General features: G+C 35.3%; 2 protein-coding genes across 2 annotated transcripts in view; one reads left to right on the top strand and one right to left on the bottom strand.

The window, feature by feature from the left end:
- The window catches only part of LOC126751317 (uncharacterized), a 224,040-nt gene that overhangs the window by 60,730 nt on the left and 143,438 nt on the right, over positions 1–19,872 (bottom strand). The gene's annotated exons all lie outside the window — the stretch shown is intronic.
- Positions 1–19,872, top strand: part of LOC126751333 (uncharacterized) — a 47,235-nt gene that overhangs the window by 20,215 nt on the left and 7,148 nt on the right. Inside the window, exon 2 of the mRNA XM_050461520.1 lies at positions 15,496–15,690. Coding sequence (XP_050317477.1) covers positions 15,496–15,690 — 195 coding nt within the window. The remainder of the gene's footprint in view (positions 1–15,495; positions 15,691–19,872) is intronic.

Genomic DNA, 19,872 nt, shown 5'->3' with positions numbered 1-19,872 from the left:
TCTTTATGAAATTTTACTGAGGTCTTTGAGATACAATTCTTGAAGACTTGGACGAAGGATTTTTCTTGCGATTACAACTATTGAAAAAAAAGGTCGCGAAATTTTAACTGAAATTTTAATTTTTTTGCAAAAATATCCGCCAAAAAGCCAATTTTCCGTTTTTTCCTTCGTCCAAGTTCTAAGTTAAGATTTAACCAAAATACGTCTTTTTCCACTTTAGCTGATCCCGTAAGGTCCTGCCAACGCGGGCGCATCTTTTTTCTGACGATCATCCGAAATGGCGTCGCAATCACCGAGTTTAAAATATTTTTTTTTCCAAAAATTTTAGAATTTCTTTGTTAATAGTATATTTTTTTAACAATAAAAAAATTCTAATAAAATATTTAATTTTTATTTGAGAAATAAATTGCTGAAAAAATGCTGTTTTTTACCCGAGGTACTATACATGGGTTTCCTTAAAAATATAAATCAAACTATTCTCGTATAATCATCAAAATAGTATTCAAGCTCTGACAAGAAACAGATTATATTTGTAGAAACAAATATTCCAGGAGGACTACAGCTTGAAAGTTCTTCAGAGCCTTGTCAATATTTCTTGTGTATGTTTTCATGTTTTCGTACAACAGTGGGATCTACAAGTTTGAAACACACTTCGAAAACTGCTGGAACCCTTGTGGGACTTCCTGATATCAGAAATATGCTCAGTTTTTTGAACATCACTCCAGAATAAAAAAAAATCCGGAAAATATTTCTAAAAAACAATAAAGATATTATTTTCTGTGTTCATTGCACAGTTCTGTTGGGTCAGGAAAATTACGAACGAAAATATCTACTAATACAAATACATACCAATATATTATATAATATGTACGAAATCACAACGTGTTCTCGACGTAGCGGGAGAATATTAAAACACCTTACTGTTATTTTCACTTCATATGCATAGTTACAGTTGTTGTTGTTGCAATACTATGTATATGGTAGGATATCCTGCGCGCTGCGCACTTCTCGATTTGACCATAGTTAATGATTATTATTGTTGTGGGTAATGTTTCCATTTGTCACTGTTGTTGTTGTTGTTGTTGGCGGTGACAGCGGTTTAATCACGCACCTTAGCGCTTGTAATGTGTGAATTTTCAATAATAATTCCACAATTTTTAATGTAATTAAAACTCTGATTTATTTAAATTGCATTTGGAATTGTCCGCCTCTACCCCCCGCCACACTCTATTTTCACTTAAAGCCAACAACAAGCCCAAAAGGAAGTGAAAATAAAAAGAATTTACGATTATTGCGATTTAAGTTTTATGGCTGTGGAAGTAATTGTGTGGCACATGAAAGGCAGAAAGGAAATATTAAATGCGATTATTCCAGAAAATTGACCACAGTACATGTGCTAATCCAAACCCGCAATGCAATGACCATATACTTATAATTTATTGGGTACAACACGCATGTGGCAACTTTGCAACAGCAATGTTGATTTCTTACTATTTCTTTTACGAAATGTTGGCGGCGAATTGGCACACACCTGCTTTTCGGGCAGGCGCACACAAATGCTTGGCATTAGATTCGCAATAAATTTGTGTAAGCTATTTTGAATCTCGCGTGACAGTTATAACGGCTTACAAGCTTTTGCATAACACGAATAGTTTCTATACGGCTACAACCACTTCACATATAACGCTCCGTAGGCAAAATCCAGGCAATATCAAATGATACTTATATAAGATGTTTTGAAGTAAATAATACATAATGTCAAGAAATAACCCGCCATAACTTATTACGACAGAAAGGTCTTGAAAACAGTTGAAGACATGTATAGTACTCGACTGGTTATCGCACCAAACCAATTTTTTCCAGAGTTGAGCTATAAAAAAGTAATATCCCCGTTTTTCTAAGTTAGACTACAAAACCGAAAAAAATTTACTTCGAAATTGGACAAATTGAAATCATCATTATTAAATATCGTTTCTGACTTACTAAAGAAGTTAAGTTATTTATTACTCAATCGCTTTAAAAAAATGGTTGATGCAATACGCAGAAAAATTCGATTTTGATTTTTAGTGTATAGTTTGTAATAATGGGTTGCCAAAAAAGTCTTGCGGTATTTTTGCTAGTTGGCGCTGAAAGCGCGTAGTTCTAGTTTTGTTCGTCGCATCGGGTCATGCTATACCTTTTTGGAAAGCTCATTTCATGCGCTAACACGTGTTTGATTGATTGTCGTTTCTTTTAAGTCGTTCGTGAGTTATAGCGTCGCAAACATGGAGCAAAATAAAGAGAAAATACGGCATATTTTACAGTACTACTACGATAAAGGCAAAAATGCATCTCAAGCCGCCAATAAAATTTGTGCAGTTTATGGACCCGATACAGTTTCCATTTCCACCGCACTACGATGGTTTCAACGTTTTCGTTTTGGTGTAGAGGTGGTCGAAGATGCGCCACGCTCCGGAAGGCCTGTCGCTGAATTGGTCGAAAGAGACCGGCATACTAGCAGCCGTAGCATCGGTCAAGAGCTGGGCATGAGTCATCAAAAATTCATTTCAATTTCAATAAAAAAAAAAAAAAATTCAATAAAAATACCGCAAGACTTTTTTGACAACCCATTATTTTGACCAAATTCGTTCTAACACATTTTTATTGTCAATTTCTTTATGAATATTTATTATAGTTATGGACTATGGAACTTTTTTCATGAATGTTGTTTTAGACTTTTTGTTATTGCATAAGGCAATGATAAAACATCCGAAGAAATTGTTTAAATCGGTCCAAACAGCACGATCAAAGTCCTGGTAAGAAATCTTTCGTATTTCTGAAGGGTATTGCAGCTTCGATGCAACCGAAGTTAACATTTATCCTTGTTTCTTGTTTTATTTGCCTTTTTTACTTAAAAAGCATACACTGCACACAATTTTTCCAGTCATCGAAACACTTTTCATAAGCACATTTCGGGATGGTCTTCAGCTTCTTCTGCGAATTTTGTTTTATCTCTTGATCGACTGAAAACAGGTTTTAATGAAGTTTACATACTTTTCTTTCTTCAGTGTCTTGAGGACCCGGATCATTAAGTACAGCCTTCCCGTGGAGATTGCTGAAAATCAATTTCTATGCCAGAGAACAGCAATGTTCAGCGGAAAAAGATTGAGAAAAGACGTATGTCACATAAAGTAAAATTGGGCCTAAGTATAGCACCCATTAGTAAGATTTTATACGATGATCTTCTTACTGTGGGAGACACATAATTTAATAATCGCAAGGGTGGGTGATCTAAGATTCGGTTCTTTTTCGGTATTAATGGATCGTCTTAGTCACTGATTTTCGCTATTTTTTTTATGTTGAAATTAACTAAGCTGTCCGGATTTTTTTATAAATAAATATATTCATGACAAATACAAAATGATTTTTTTTGTTTTTTTTATTGGATGTATAATAAAAAAATAAATTGTTGAAATGACATGTAAAAAAAGGTTCTGTACGGAATGTTTATTACAGTGTATACTATCCGATAATGCAACAAAAAAATCGATTTTTCGAAAATTTCACACTGAGACCGAACCCTTAATGAAGCCTGCATTGGCATTAGAGCAACGTTACAATGCCTCTTTGTATGTTTGAAGAAATCTACAACCGCGGATGAAGTGAATTTTGAAAGGATTAAAATAAGAAATATTTAGTTATTGATCGTATACCATAGTTCTGCCATAAACAAACATAAACAAATTCCATTGGCCAAAGATTTGCGATGTTAGAAAAAATATTCATATGTTCCGTATTTATATTTAAGTATTTAGGTATTATCTCAATTATAATGAATCATTTGTTGGGAAATGCATTTCAGCAGATAAAAAAGTTATTGTTTATCATGGAAAATATAAAAAAAAGAAATGGCTAGTAAAACTTATTCCTCAACAAACAAGGGGCTCAACTATTTTAAGATCTTTACAAAACAATAATAAGAAAATGGCAAGTGCAATATATCATTGGATAATCGTTCAATCGTGCAGGGGATACTTAGAACCGACTGACTTTTGAACAAAAAATCCTTCATTGTCTGTTTTGCTAAGTGCTTGGTGTGAGTTATGAAATTCATCTAAGCCATTTGACACATTAACGTGAAAGTGAATAGAACAAAAACTCTTTTCGCCTACAGAAAACAGCAAAATCAACAGCTTTGCGAACTAAACGTCAACTTCCTTTTAAGGAAGAGGAAATTTAAATTTAAAATTCCATTAAGTCCAAATTTATGATCAAACGCTTTAGAAGGTATACGCGCATATATACATATATTATTTATGTCTGCATGTGAGAATTCATTAAAATCACTGCATTTCGATTTACAATCGTTTTTCGACATTAAAGCATCCGCTTAACATTATAAAATGATTTCGTGATGCCACGAACAAAATGTACTACCAGCAAAATGCATTTGCATGTCGATCGACAAGCTGCCGGCAAATGAGTGAGCACAGCAAGCTGAAGAGCCCAACGGATGTCATAACATTATGTGGCATCCGCGGCTGACATCATTATTACCATGAGCGCATGGTTAGCAATAATGTTGTTGCAATTTGTTTTTTGTTTCCTATTTTTCGCCTTTGCATAAATGAATACATACATAGAAACAAAAATGAAAAGCAGTCAATGTTTGCGTTGCTGATTAATTCGAAGAGGAAATGCAGTAAATTTGCGCAAAACAAGTAAAAAGCGAAGGAAACAATTGTAAAGCTGCCACATTATCTGATAGTTAGTATGTTAGAAGTATTGTGATAGTATTTTATAAAAACGTTAACTTATGGGAAGTCATAAAAATATGCGTCGTCATTCAGGCCAATATATGTACTATATTAGAGTGATTCAAAAAAAAAAAAAAATTTTTTTTTCGTTTGGTACTCGGAAAAATAGGTTCCTAGACACCTCTAAGAAAGCCTCTCCAAACATGAGTTTTTAATTGTAACGGGAAGGTTCTCCTACATACAGTTTTCTATTTTTTTCTTATTATCAGATAGAAAAATTTATATCTCGCTTCCAACTACTTGAAAAAAATATCTTGTTTCTTAGATTTTGTGGGAAATTGAATGCTCTACAAAAAAGGTCTAATATGATTTTTTCGTAAACCCAAACGTTTAAAAGATATTAACAGTTAAAGTTTGATTATTTTTGGGAAAATTTTGTATTTCTTATAAATTTTATAACTCAATGAAAAAAAAGTATTATGAATGATAAAACTCACAGTTTTGTAGGAAATTTACTGCTCTATAAAAATGGTCTTATATGATTTTTCGATTAAGTTAAGCGTTTACGAGATATTCATCGTCAAACATCAATGCATATTAGGGTGGATAAAAAAAAAATTTTTTTTTTTTCGTTTGGTACTCTGAAAAATAGGTTCCTAGACACCTCTAAGAAAGCCTCTCCAAAAATCTATTCATAATAATTTTTTTTCATTGAGTTATAAAATTCATAAGAAATAAAAAATTTTCCCAAAAATAATCAAACTTGAACTGTTAATATCTTTTAAACGTTTGGGGTTACGAAAAAATCATATTAGATTTTTTTTGTAGAGCATTCAATTTCCCACAAAATCTAAGGAACAAGATATTTTTTTCAAGAAGTTGGTAGCGAGGTTTGAATTCTCAAGCTGAATGAAATGATAATAAGAAAAAATAGAAAACTGTATGTAGGAGGACCTTCCCGTTACAATTAAAAACTCATGTTTGGAGAGGCTTTCTTAGAGGTGTCTAGGAACCTATTTTTCCGAGTACCAAACGAAAAAATTTTTTTTTTTTTTTTTGAATCACTCTAATGTATATGGACATACATGTATGTAATCAAACATTCACGAATATGCCATATTATCAAATTTGACCCGGACGAAGCAAAAAACATCACATTTTCACGTATTTTAACACAAATCTTTATTACCGTTCTTAACTAAGCGGCAGACAATATAGTCATAACAAGCTTAATCCAATTTTCCATATACTTAATATAAGCCTCAGCTGGGTTGGCTTTCAGTGCCTTCAGCGAGTGACTTTCAATGGCTTCAATCGACTCATGGCGTGCTTTTGGAAGCTTTCGAAACCAAAAAAGTTGCAAGGTGCCAAGGTAATAAGGGGACAGAGCGGTGACTATCTAGAATAGTACATTTATGCTAAAATGAGACGGCGTTTTCAGGTCTTTTGGTACGAGTCACGCACGACATGCTTCATACACAAAACAGCGACGAAAATGAGTTGAGTCGGTGCCTACATGTAAGATATATATTGACATCCTCTGCTATTTCGCTGATGTCAAAATAACGATTTTCAAGCACTGTTGGATGGACGACTCGCTTGAAGAAATTTTTCGATGATTTTACGATCTTGACTAAATGCTTTGTGCAACTCAGATACTGTTCGTGATAAAGTAGACTGACCAAAGCCCTTCTGCAACATTTTGAACGATTTCATAGCTATGATTCCATTGGAAACACAATATTTCAAGCAAAGTCTTTGTGAATATTTTTTCCATCGTTAAAGTCGCCAGATCGTGTTATAAACACACACTATTTGATACATTGAAATCAAACTCCATATGAAGGTTCCTTCAATCTATGAAAAAATTGTTTACCGATTCGTTTGACATAAATCTACCAGTAAGAGTCAAATTTTACGAGATGGCGTAGGACACCTAACAAATAAACAATAAATGAATTTTTCGCAATATTTGAAATTTCAACAAAAAAATATATTTCTTCGTTACTAAATTGTACTATGAGTACTTTTTATAATTAATTTTAAATGTAATTTTAAAGTAATTTTTTAAATTAAAATTTTTTATCAGGTACCTCTTGACAAAAATGTTTTGAACTGTGACCTCTTCATTTCGTTGAATCTTCATTTCATAATTTCTTTTATTCACAAATTTTACAACGGGTGACAACACCTTATTTTTTTTAACGTTATTTAAATCGTTTCGACCTTCGCTGACTGATGAACTATTATACTAGTTAATTTAATAAACTAAAATTTGTCAACAGGTGGCAACCCACAAAAAATATTTTGAGTTGTAAGCTTTTGCAAACTCCTCATTTTGTTTTGACTTTTCATCTCATAATTTCTTTTATTTAAAAATTTCAAAACGGTTGGCAACACCTTAACTTTAATAATCATTTCGATCTTCACCGTGTGGTGAACTCTGTACACTGTAGATGTGAGAGTCTAAGGCGAACTATAGAGTCTAAGCAGGTCACAATATTCTTCTTAGGTTTTGATAGATAATAAAATAATTAAATTTTTTTTTTAATCCTGAACTACACCGTATTTAAAATTAATATTATTTAAGGAATTATAGCCTAATCGAATGGGACATAATTTTGGTGGGTCATTTTATCTTTTCCTTTATTTCTCACAAACATGAGTAATTTTGAATATTGAATAAAAAAAAAATAAGAAAAAACGGTAACTTCGGCTCCACCGAAGCTATAATTTTCTTCACCGGTGTATTATTTATGGCATGAGAGAACTTAAAAAATCCTTATCTCAGTTGATCGCTTAATTAAAATGGCAGCTTTGTATTATATGCGTCCGATCTGAACAATTTGCCTTAGATGATAATCCATACTAAATTCCCTGAAGATACTTTGAAAAATAAAAAAGTTTTGCATACAAGGATTTAAGTTCGATCGTTTAGTTTGTAGGGCAGCTACATATATGTGTAGTTGCTCGATATCGGCAGTTCCGGCAAATAATCAGCTTCGCGGTGTGAGAGAAAAGGACGTGTGTAAAATTTCAAGTCGATATCTCAAAAACTGAGGGACTAATTGACGTACAATGGCTAAATCGGCTCAGCTCGTCAAGCTGATTATTTATATACACTTTGAACTTCCTTAACTTGAATCCACAAAGAAACTTCGAGTTAGAGACTCCGTTAAGGGTATAAAACCATAAATGTTAAGAGCCGATGGAAATGTGACCCAGAACAATATTCCATTGGTGATATTTTAAGTTGTTATGGGATTATTATACAAAATATACATATGTACATTTAAACTGCAATGTTTTTACTTACACTGAAATTACTAGAAAATGGTGCCGTTCTTACTTTACAAATTTTTAGTACCGTCTCTCTTTTCTCTGAACACATAATGCATATTAAGGTCAAACAGGAGTATGATCTTTATATTAAAGCTGCGCGAGGTTGTGAACTTTAAATGGAATACAATGTTGGCGCCTTTTTTTTGATATTCATCGGTAGTATTGCAGTATACTCCTATGTTGTTATAGGGGAAGTGGTCGATACTATAAGGCTGAAGTCGCATCCGAAAAGCACAACCTCCGTCGGATGTTTAACTGCTGTTAAAATTTACTTATGCTGGCTTCGCCTCAGTCATCATCACGTACCAAATTTGGCCACGCCCATCGTCCATTTTTGACCCCCGCTCCATTAAAGCCTTCTCATATCAGCTCGTGGATGGAATTTAATATGTCTGGCGTATTCAGTTATTGATTTATCGAGCTTTTAGTTTTTAACAGTACCGTTATATGGAGAGTGAGGGGGGTTATCATCCAATTTCATCCATTTTTCCTCTGTCGGTAGGAGCTCTTATTTGCACTAGGCGAACTTGGTTGTGTGGTTTAGAAGATATGTATATTAAACTAATTACAGAGCGGCGCCCACTTTTCAATGTTTTTTGCCTACAGGTGTCCCTTGCTACTATGATCCCATGTGCCAAACTGGTGTTTTATATCTTAATTTATTGCTTAATTAGGGTACTTTAAATGTTTTCGGTTAATGGCGTTTTGTGGGCGTGGCTGTGGTCCGATAAAGCCCATCTACGAACTTGTATTTTTTTTTTTCTAAGTTTGATCAAGATATCTCAATTTTTACTCAAGTTACAGCTTGCACAGACGGACGGACGGACAGACAGACAGTCACTCGGATTTCAATTTGTCTCGTCATCCTGATCATTTATATATACATAACCCTATATCCTTCTCGATTAGTTTTAGGTGATACATACAAGTATAACCGTTAGGTGAACAAAACTATTATACTCTGTAGCAAAATGTTGGAATAAAGTACATCATGCAGCTGCTTGTCGTGTCCATTTGATCTACTTTATGCTTTATTTTCGATACCCATTTGATAACGGTAAAAATTGCGTGGAATGTAAAGTGGAAGTTCGACGAGGTGAACATTAAAAAGTTTGAATTATTTGCATAACTGTATAAAATAATAGGAGGCCAGCCGTTGCCCACCTGTGGGCATTGAATTCATTTTTATGCAAATAAAAAGTTCCATATGTACCGTATGCATGTAGATTGAACAATGACTGACAGGGAACAGCAGTTGGCTAACCAGTAGCTGTCGAAGTCAAATTTAATGCGTGGACAAGAAAAATTTAACAATATCTGATTTTCAATGTGAACAAAATATGTTAAAAAATTAAAAGATAGTTTACCTGAATTATACCCGATTTGTGTCAAATGATAGGAGTAGTAATATACAAACATATATACAAAGACTAATAAACGTGGAGTTTAGTGCACTTAGGCACATTTTTTCATGACTAATATATGTACTAGAGTGATTCAAAAAAAAAAATTTTTTTTTCGTTTGGTACTCGGAAAAATAGGTTCCTAGACACCTCTAAGAAAGCCTCTCCAAACATGAGTTTTTAATTGTAACGGGAAGGTCCTCCTACATACAGTTTTCTATTTTTTCTTATTATCAGATAGAAAAATTTATATCTCGCTTCCAACTACTTAAAAAAATATATTGTTCCTTAGATTTTGTAGGAAATTGAACAAAAAAGGTCTATTATGATTTTTTCGTAAACCCAAACGTTTAAAAGATATTAACAGTTAAAGTTGGATTATTTTTGGGAAAATTTTTTGTTTCTTATGAATTTTATAACTCAATGAAAAAAAATTATTATGTATATCCCTTCAAATAGTTTCGCAAAAAAAAAAACACAAAAGTAATAGCTTTGGCTTCAATATAAACCAAACCTTTCCTACAAGATTTGAAGAAATTTTCCAAAAGGAAAAAAATTGGTAAACTATCGGATTTATAGTGCGCTATGTGCGTGATTTCAAATCGAAACATAAACATCAATCAATAACCGAATCTATAATTATATGAAACAAGTGTCATAAAAGCGGTCTCATACAATTCACGAAGTTGTTCTAAAATTCGTAAACCCAAAATTTTTAAATTTCATTAGTCAAATCACAGAAAGAAATATATTCATGGCTCTTTGAATCCTTAATTAGGGTTTTTTTATTTTTTATCAGCCAGGATACAATAAATAGATGCTTAAAAACAAGTGACACGATTTTTTTGCAACGCTATCCCTCCAGCTAGCATTCACTTAAGGTTCGAGGACAGGAAAAAGTCGCTCTTGGTCAATATATACGGAAGCATTACGAAGTGTTTTTTGACCACCTTCAACAGAACTTTAGCATAACTAAATATTTACGAAACAAATATGTGTTTACCATTTTCGTTAAGTATATTTATAGTGTCGACTATCTTGATCAACCTCATTTAACGGCTATTCAAAATCATTTCGTAACTTTTTTTCATATATAGTAGCTTATTTTAGATCTCCACGGTCTTCGATGACTATGGTATATGGCCTATATGGAATTCGACAATAAGCATAAATCAGGCATGATTGAACTCAAGAAAAGAGAGAGGCCGAAATGTATGAGTATGAAGAGCTTGACAAGCTGGCCGACAGGGGTAATGTTCGAAAATTCTGCGAAAGATACCGCGACTAACAGAAGGTTCCAAGACCGGAATATACCCTTGTAGAACTCTCAGAGGTGATCTAGTGACAGATGCCCAGAGCATTCTAGAATTATGGAGGGAACACTTCTCCAGCCTTCTGAATGGCAGTGGAGACATAACATCAAGAGATAGCGAACGCGACTCCTCAATCTATGACGATGGAGCGACGTTCCATTGCCCGACCATGAAGAAGCGGCGGGGCCGATGGATTGCGGGCCGAGCTATTCAAAAACGGCGCCGAAAAAAGGACAAAGTGCATGTATCAGCTTCTTTGCAACATATGGTGGGATGAAAGCATGCCCAACGATTCGAATTTAAGTGTGCTCTGCACAATCCACAGAATCGGAGACCCCACAATCTTTGACAACTACTTCTTCTATTGTGTGAAAGATTAAAGCCCACCGTCAACAGACGGATTGGATCTTATCAGTGTGGCTTCAGCGAGGTTTCAGACACGGCGATTTTTTTTAATTTACTGCTGGAGAAAATAATTCGAGCTGCAGAGCTGAATAGATAAGGGACAATCTTCTATAAGAGTGTACAACTGCTAGCGTACGCCGACGACATCTATATTATTGGTCATAACAACCGCGCCGTTAGTTCTGCTTTCTCCACGTTAGAAACGAAGCAAATTGGTCTGGTAGTGAACGAGGGCAAGACGAAATATCTCGTGCCAACAAAGGAACAGTCATCACATTCGCGACTTGGCTCCCATGCCACCGTTGACAGTCATAACTTAAGTCGTAGATAATTTCGTCTATCTCGGAACTAGCATTAACACCAACAACAACTTCAGCTTCGAAATCCAACGCGCGGAATAAATATTGTCAACTAGAGCTACTCCGGACTGGGTAGGCAATTCAGAAGTAAAGTGCTCTCTCGACAAACAAAGACCAAACTCTACAAGTCACTCATCATCCCCGTCCTGCTACATAATACAAAGGCATTATTGAAAACAATTTCCGATTAGTCGGCGTTATGAGTTTTCGAGAGAAAGGTTCTGCGGAAGATTCATGGTTCTTTGCGCATTGGCAACGGCAAATACCGCAGTCGATGGAAGGATTAGCTGTACATTAACACAGTTCAGCGATGCAGTACCCACCGGGGGAAGCAGAGAAAATGAAAACTTCCACTCCGTTGGAAAGATCAGAGAGAGAAGAACCTAGCTAAATTTAAAATTTCCAATGGGCACCAAACAGCGAAAAGGAAAACCAACTGGCGAAGTGCTGTAAACTCGGTTATAACCGCGTAAGCGGTGTTTACGCCAATAAAGAAGAAGAAGATCATACCCGCATGGAAAAAAGCACGGTTAACAGTCATCAAGGCATTTTTAGTATGAATAATATTTTTAATTAAAAAATAGAGTTTCGTTAAAGCTCAAAATTCCAATCGCTTTCCATCTTTTTTAATAGACTACAACGAGTGACACTCAAACTAATATTTCTCACAAAACGAACACCAATTGCGAAATTAATGCATGTCTTTTGAGGCATAACTGCACAACATATGAATTCAATTCTCTTAAGAACGATATTCTAAATCCAATTCGTATTTTTCAGCTTGACAAATAAGAGGCGTTTGGTACCTTCCAACTAATAGATACCAATTTGGGAATTTTTCCTTGTCGAACGAAAAGATGAGATTAGGTATTGCCGACATTTCACATTACCTTAGATCAAACATATTCTAAATAATTTCCATAATCATTCTCATCTCAAAAGTACAACATCATTACTTACGAATTCACTACTTGTTTACTTCATATTTCAATAGCACATAACCTCCAAGCGTTTTTCGTACGGAAAGCTTACCTGCAAGAAAAAAGAATAATTATTGAATTTGTGATCAATTTTGCTGAAAATATTTTAATTTGAATTACAAGATCGTTAATCAATAAATATGAAATGTGAACTCCAAAACAGAAAAACTTTGTTCTAAGGTTAAGGCCAAGCTGAAATTGGGCGAACATAGCGCTGTGCTGTCAAATCGACTGCAAAATAATCAACGCAAATAACATTATTGTAGACTCAATTAAGAACAAGGCGTAGCTTGAGCTATAAAATCAACAGAATCAAATGAAAAGATGGTAAAAATGGGAAAATTGCAAAATCATTAACAAAGCAAACAATGAATAATAAGCAAAAAGTTTCAGTCCTGAAAAAAATATATAAAACAACATAATAAAGACACACGATTTATATTAAGGTAAGAAAAAGAAGAAAAAAAACACAAACTGTCGTTCACCTTGCTGGCAATCAGTTGTGGTGAATTTTTTCTTGCACAAAATAAAATTCATGTGAAAATTCTTGTCACAATCAACGGCTTCCAATTTTTAGCAGCAATTCACTTCGAGAGGGTTTCGGGGGTCGCGACGAAAAATTAAAATTGCGTTGCAAAACGCCAACAACAGCAAACAAGGTCAACAACCAGTGGGCTACAACGAGCGGCGTGTAAAAAGAAAAAATTATAATCAAAAAGAATTAAAAAAGAACTGAATAAAAAAAATTCGCGACACTGTCTACGCGAGTACATAAATAAAACCGCTTCATTGACGCACTCAGCACATTGTCACTCACTCGCTCACTCATTACTTACTCAATGCTTAGCAATTTCAGCGCATTACTTGAGTGATTTTGTAGTTATTGCTATTTAAACTCCGAGTAACGAAGCTTGATTACATCACAAATTACATGGCAATGTGCAAAATTTTTCGTGTGCTTTGGTAGCCGGTAGCAGACAGAAAAACCAGGCTCAACTGAGGCAAGGGAGACGCAAAGACATCGACGGCTTTAACTAAAAGCGCCAGCGCACCCAAAACGCTACGTTTAAGGCGGTACATAGTAGCAGTTGCACAAAATGCCGACAAGCGAAACGACACTAAAAAATAAATAAAATACTATAAACAAAAACAGCAAATATGAATACAAAAAAATCGCAACTTGCAAGACAAAACAATGCAACGGCAGCCAACTAAGCGGTGCCAAATTTGAACCGTTTGAGAAAATTAAAAAAAAAAAAAAATCCATGCAAATGGCATTTCGTAAATATTGATTTAATATTATGTAACAGCAAGCTCAAATACTAATAACTTTAATAAAGAAACAAATTAGCATAAAATTTAAAAGGAGTTCTAAGGTTTAGCGGTATTAATTAGAAAATAATGCGGAATTTCAGTTTCAGCTAACAGCAGTTGGTTGATTATGAGTGAACATACTCATATATTATTAAACAGTTACAAGAGTTTTAAGGAAGTTAAATCGAATTTTAAGTGAAAGAAAGAAGTTCTCCTATTAAAGAAAAAAAAAAAACAGAAACATTAAATTTAATGGGGAATATTTATTATCATTCGAAAGAACATTATTTGGCAAAATGTTGGCCGCAGCTACGTCTCAGATGGTTCATCCGTTGAGTCCAATTTTCGGTGACTCTTGCGAGCATTTCGACTGGTAGCAACTGGCGAATGACATTTCGACTGTTGTTCCAAGGCCTGAATCGAAGCGGGACCTTAGACCTTAGACTTTACATATCCCCACAGGAAAAAGCCAACGGTGTGATATCACACGATCTTGGTAGCCAATCGACTGGCCCAAAACGTGAATTTAACTACTCATCGAAGTCTTCTCTCAATAAATCCATTGATTGATGCGATTTGTGGGAAGTGGCGCCGTCTTGTTGAAACTAAATGTTATCGAGATCACGAGCTTCAATTTCAGGCATGAAATAGTTGGTTATCATGACGCGATAACGGTCGCCATTGGCGGGTACGCCATTGACGGCTACGTTCTCACCGGAATCATTTTTGAAGAAATATAGACCGATGATGCCACCGGTTGAAATGACAGCTCTTGAATCTCTTCAGGTTGCGGTCATTTAGCTTGTTTGCATACCCGTTGAGGCTCAGAAATGGGCCGCATCGCTGAACAAAATTTGGCTCGGAAACCTTGGAGCTTCTTGGAACTTTTCAAGAGCCCATAGAGCGAAGCTAAAATTAGTACGCTGTAATTTATGATATCGATGTAAAATGCGCCAAGCCGTTCCATACGTCAGCACGTGTCGCTTCGAACGACGCCGAATCGACACTCTACGGTGTTCGTGTACCCTCTCAGCTACTGCGGCTGAATTTTCGTAATAAAGTTGAAACGTAGCTAAAGTTCCTAACTTTCCATGATGAAATGCCAAACAATAGTGAACAAAAATAACATGACAGCTTAACACGACTCACGATTTCAGAGTACTATCTACCAACGATAGTTTTCGTAGGACTCATTTCCAATGATAAGATTAACTCTACCATCTTTTTTATTAGGGGACAAAAGCTGTAGTATTTTCAAAAAAAAATAATAATAAAAATCGGGATCTGTGCCAAACATGAAAATCAAGTTCAATTGGTTTGAATGTCCAAAAACTTATCGATCATAAATACCTAGGTATGCAAAAAGCTCTTCGCAAAATAAATTTTAAGGGCAGATTGATACTATTTCATGGCCTCCAGACTACCTTAGATCGCTTATTGTGAATATGACGACTGTTAAAAAAATTTCTTTATTATCTATAGACTTTTTTTTTATAAGCTAATATTCACAATCATAGTAAATATATACATATTTGAAAATTGCTCAGCCATTTCAATTCACAATCATTTTCAAAATCTATTTTTTTAGCTATTTAATAAAAAAAATCGCCTAATAAGTATTTACTTATTTTTATTGTCAACAGATTGCAGTGAAACAACACGCACAAAGCGGGCCAAACGCCCACGTGCCCCAGAACCGGTGAACTTCGAACCGGAACCACAACAAGATTTGGAAAATGAAGAGAGCGGCAGTCAAGAGAAGGATATACCTGAAATACCGACGAATTTCCTAAGTCCCTCTGTACGAGAATATCTTGAATTGGGCAAGTCGATACCTGGTGAGTTGATTAGAAATTTGATACAAACTTATAGACATATATTATATTTTAAGATGTAGTGGTTTGCAATATTTAAAGGACCTAAGTTAGGTACCACTTTGTGGATATTGAAACTGCTTTAAGGTGTGTGAAAATAGAGAAATACTTATATAATTAAATTGTTAGAATGTCGCCACTTATTTTTCACTTATTCAAACAAAACGATAGAGAAATATTTCTGGTATTCGAAGCTAGAGCGGAGGAAACTCTGATGCTTTTTTCTTTGGCCACATAAAAGAGAGGGAGTTGTGGGTTTCTAAACCGTTGGTGGAGGGATAAACGAGTATTGTCAGGAACTCTCTGTAACGGAAAATTTACTGCTCCGAATTGCAGCCTCTTTCAGAGGAGGAACTATGAACTCTGATGGCAGGGCGGCGATACTAGCCTTGAGTTCACTAACCGAGCGCACAGGACTGTTTAAGCAATGCTTCACCACCTAATCAATGGCATCTAGTCACTTTGTTTAAAACCTGACGAGCTGACAAGGGAAGGCACCCTAGCTCCGTTATCCGTATCATGAGAACGGATCAGTGCTCCACTCTCTCGTGTGTGTCTGGATAGTTGGCATTCGCGAGATTATAGCCAGTGCTGGGCTACCATCGGATCATGTGCTGTAGTAAGATTTTTTGGCCTAAGATAAATCTTAAGAGATCCAGTAAGCTCGTTGTGCTCAGTATATGTAGTTAGTATCTTTATAGTTGTGAAAGTTTTACTAGACGGCAGCTGCAGAAATTGAAAAAAGTAGACGAGGTGGAAACATATCAACACTTCCTTCTTGATTGTACGGCGTTTGCGACATCAACTTTTAAAACTTTTCCCACCCAGCTAGTGGGAACAGAAATTAAACGCTGAAGCAAATTTATATTGGCCACAAGGTGCTTTAACGACTTTTAAGATCGGAGACAGGACTTCTATTTTTTATAGCTTAACAAAGAACTTCGTATAGCAGTTCAAGTCGATCCCTGGATCAGCTATCGAACTTAACCCAACCATGGTTTTTAGGGGATCTCAAGAAATTTTTATATCATTTTTAAAGGAATATTTTCCTTGAGCTCAGCAATAATCCGAGAATTGCTGGCACACTTCGGTTTTCTATTAACCCCACATAAAGAAATCAGTAATAAAAATTTAAGGTTTGGTCCCACTTAAAGCCACCTACTTTCAACACCTTCCGTCAAATTGGAAATTCTATTTATAAATTCCAGTCGGTCGACAATATGCTTTTACTTAATTGCTCTATATATGCAAACAAAAACAAACAATTCTTCATAAAGCGCCACAAAGTTATTAGAAGGTTCAAAATGCTGAACGCGGCGTCAATACGACTCTCCTTCACCAAGTTCCTTTAGCCGTCTTGGTCATTGAAAAACTGAAAATTGATGCTAATAATTATGTAAGCAACCTTATTTAAATTTCTCTAAGTACATATATATTTTGACTTGCCAGAGGAAATGTACAGAATATAAGGGAAATTTTAAAATTTAAATTTAAAGAATTTGGTTTTAAAGAATCCAATTGTCATTTTTTTATTAAGATGATATAACGGGTAATCCATGCACATGGCCTTTTTTGACAGATCACGCGTGAGTAAAGTCGACCTTCCCACGCGACATTGCTTCGCTCTATGGACTTTTGAAAAGTTCCAAGAAGATCCCACGTTTTTGAGCCAAATTTTGTTTTGGCCCAACAGGTATGCAAAATTAAAATTACCGCATTTGGGATGAAGAGCAAACTGAAGAGATTCAAGAGCTGCCATTTCATCCAGAAAAAACAACGGTTTGGTGTGGTCCATATTTCTTCAAAAATTATGCCGTTAACGCGCTATGATAACCGACTATTTTATGCCTGAAATTGAAGCTCAATTGATTTATTGAGACAACACTTTGGTGAGCAGATGATTTCACGTTTTGGACCGGTTGATTGGCCACCAAGATCATGTAATATCACACCGTCAGATTTTTTGCTGTGAGAATATGTAAAGTGTAAAGTCCATGCGGATAATCCCACTTCGATTCAATCCTTGTAGTAAAACATCACGCGTGTCATTCGTTACCAGTCGAAATGCTCGCACACTATCTAAAATTGGACTCAACGGATGGACCATCTGAGACTTAGCCGCGGCCAACATTTGAAGATTATGTCTTATCTTCAAAAACTAAATGCCAAAGAACATTATTTTGAAAGATAATAATCATTCTCCATTAATTTTGAAGTTTGTGTGTTTTTTTCTTCAAAAAAGTAAGGAATCTCGAAAAGGATCACCATTTACACGTGTTTTTTTACGATTTTCGTTTGTTTTAAGCTCTCACTTCGTTGATTGTTCGTAAAATATCGGCCAAAAGGAACACTGTCACGATTTCACAGCCTGCATATACTCCAGACACGGCCCCGTTTGACTTTTCCTATTTTCAAAAATGAAGAGAACCTTATAGGTGCATCCTTTTACAAGAGCGAATAAATAAATATATTTTCCAAAAAACGAAATTTTATTATTATTATTTTTTGAACACACCTCGTATGTTTCCCATATTTTTTCTAATATTATAAATGTTTTTATATAATTCAAAAATTTCAATACAAATTTCTTTTTGCGCACTAATTTACCCATTAGAGTATTTAATAAATACTAACGGTAATGAAAATTGCAACAACGTGCTGGTGCTGCCAAATGAAACGAAAAACACAATTTTTTCAGTTAAATGCAACAAATGACACTACATATGGAATTAGTGTTGAGTTACAAAAAACTTGAAAAACATATTTACCCACATGTATACAAACACTAAAAGGCTATCTAAAGGCCAGTGGCGCTTGGCTGTCATTCACAATTCAAATAAACATTTTAATTTATTTATTGATTCGATGCCGGCAGATATGCGCTTTCGCATAATAACGAAAACACAGTAAGTGCAGCATTGGAAAGCACTAAAAAATTGATATTGATGGGGGAATCAAAGAAAAAAAGCTCCTTCAGCTACGTAAATGAGAATTTAGGAGAAATTCTGATTTTATGATTTTTTCCGCACGCTTGCTGAGTGCATCGGGCGGCTGGTTTTGTTTCTTTCTTTCGAAAATTTGCTGGCGGGGGCAGAGAGGCTGAGCAGAAATTCAATTATTTCGTGTTAAGAACAGATACACAATGACAACTGATAGGCAAACTACAAATGTATGAGAGTAGAAAAAAGTCGCATAAAAAATGTCGAATTGCCTCTCGGTGGCAGGCTTTTGATTGCATGCAACATACACATGCATACACACAAACATATGGCATGTGCCACATAATCGAATGCAACAGGCGCACTATTTTTGAAATCTATCCTCTTACCATTCATGTGGTCAATAGTTATCTGTTGCGGTCACTCAGTTCCCGGGGGTGTGATGTGTGATAAAAAAGCAATATGGCAAAACGGAAATATCCATCTGATAAAAGAAGCTGAAAAACTCAGTCGACTTTTATACGCGCGGCGTAATTGAGTGCAACTAACAGCGCCTTGTTTGCCACTGAATTCTGACCGAACCTGCAGCAAAACACCCTCACTCATCCGCATGCGAGTCACTAATTCACAGTACACAAAACACATATTTCTTTTAGCTTTGCATGCAACTGGGGTTTTTGGACGAAAGTGCATTTGGAATTTCATTTCGCAGTGCAACAACGCGAACAGAAAAGGAACTACAAGGTGACCAAGGCGAAGTTGACCGAGTAGACTGAGAACTGTTGATTTTATACAGCCGGATTGTTCGGAGAATTAAGCGTTACCAAAAGTTTTCCATATAAGGACTTTATTTTGTTGGATCAGTTTGTATCGCACATATGGTATATCCTACAGAGATCCGATATCGGAGCTTTCAACAAATGGACCACGTAATTAATATTGGATTTAAAGAGGATATAATAATAGAAATATACCAATAAAAATAGATCAGAGGCAGACATTTTTATTAACAAAGTTAAGGAGAGTATTATAGTTTTGTTCACATAACGGTTGTTTGTAAGTCCTAAAACTAAAAGAGTCAGATATAGGGTTATATATACCAAAGTGATCAGGGTGACGAGTAGAGTTGAAATCCGGATGTATGTCTGTCCGTCCGTCCGTCCGTGCAAGCTGTAACTTGAGTAAAAATTGAGATATCATGATGAAA

The sequence above is a fragment of the Bactrocera neohumeralis genome, chromosome 2 (assembly GCF_024586455.1).
Source record: "Bactrocera neohumeralis isolate Rockhampton chromosome 2, APGP_CSIRO_Bneo_wtdbg2-racon-allhic-juicebox.fasta_v2, whole genome shotgun sequence".
Lineage (NCBI taxonomy): Eukaryota > Metazoa > Arthropoda > Insecta > Diptera > Tephritidae > Bactrocera > Bactrocera neohumeralis.
This window is presented reverse-complemented; position numbering and strand designations above follow the sequence as displayed.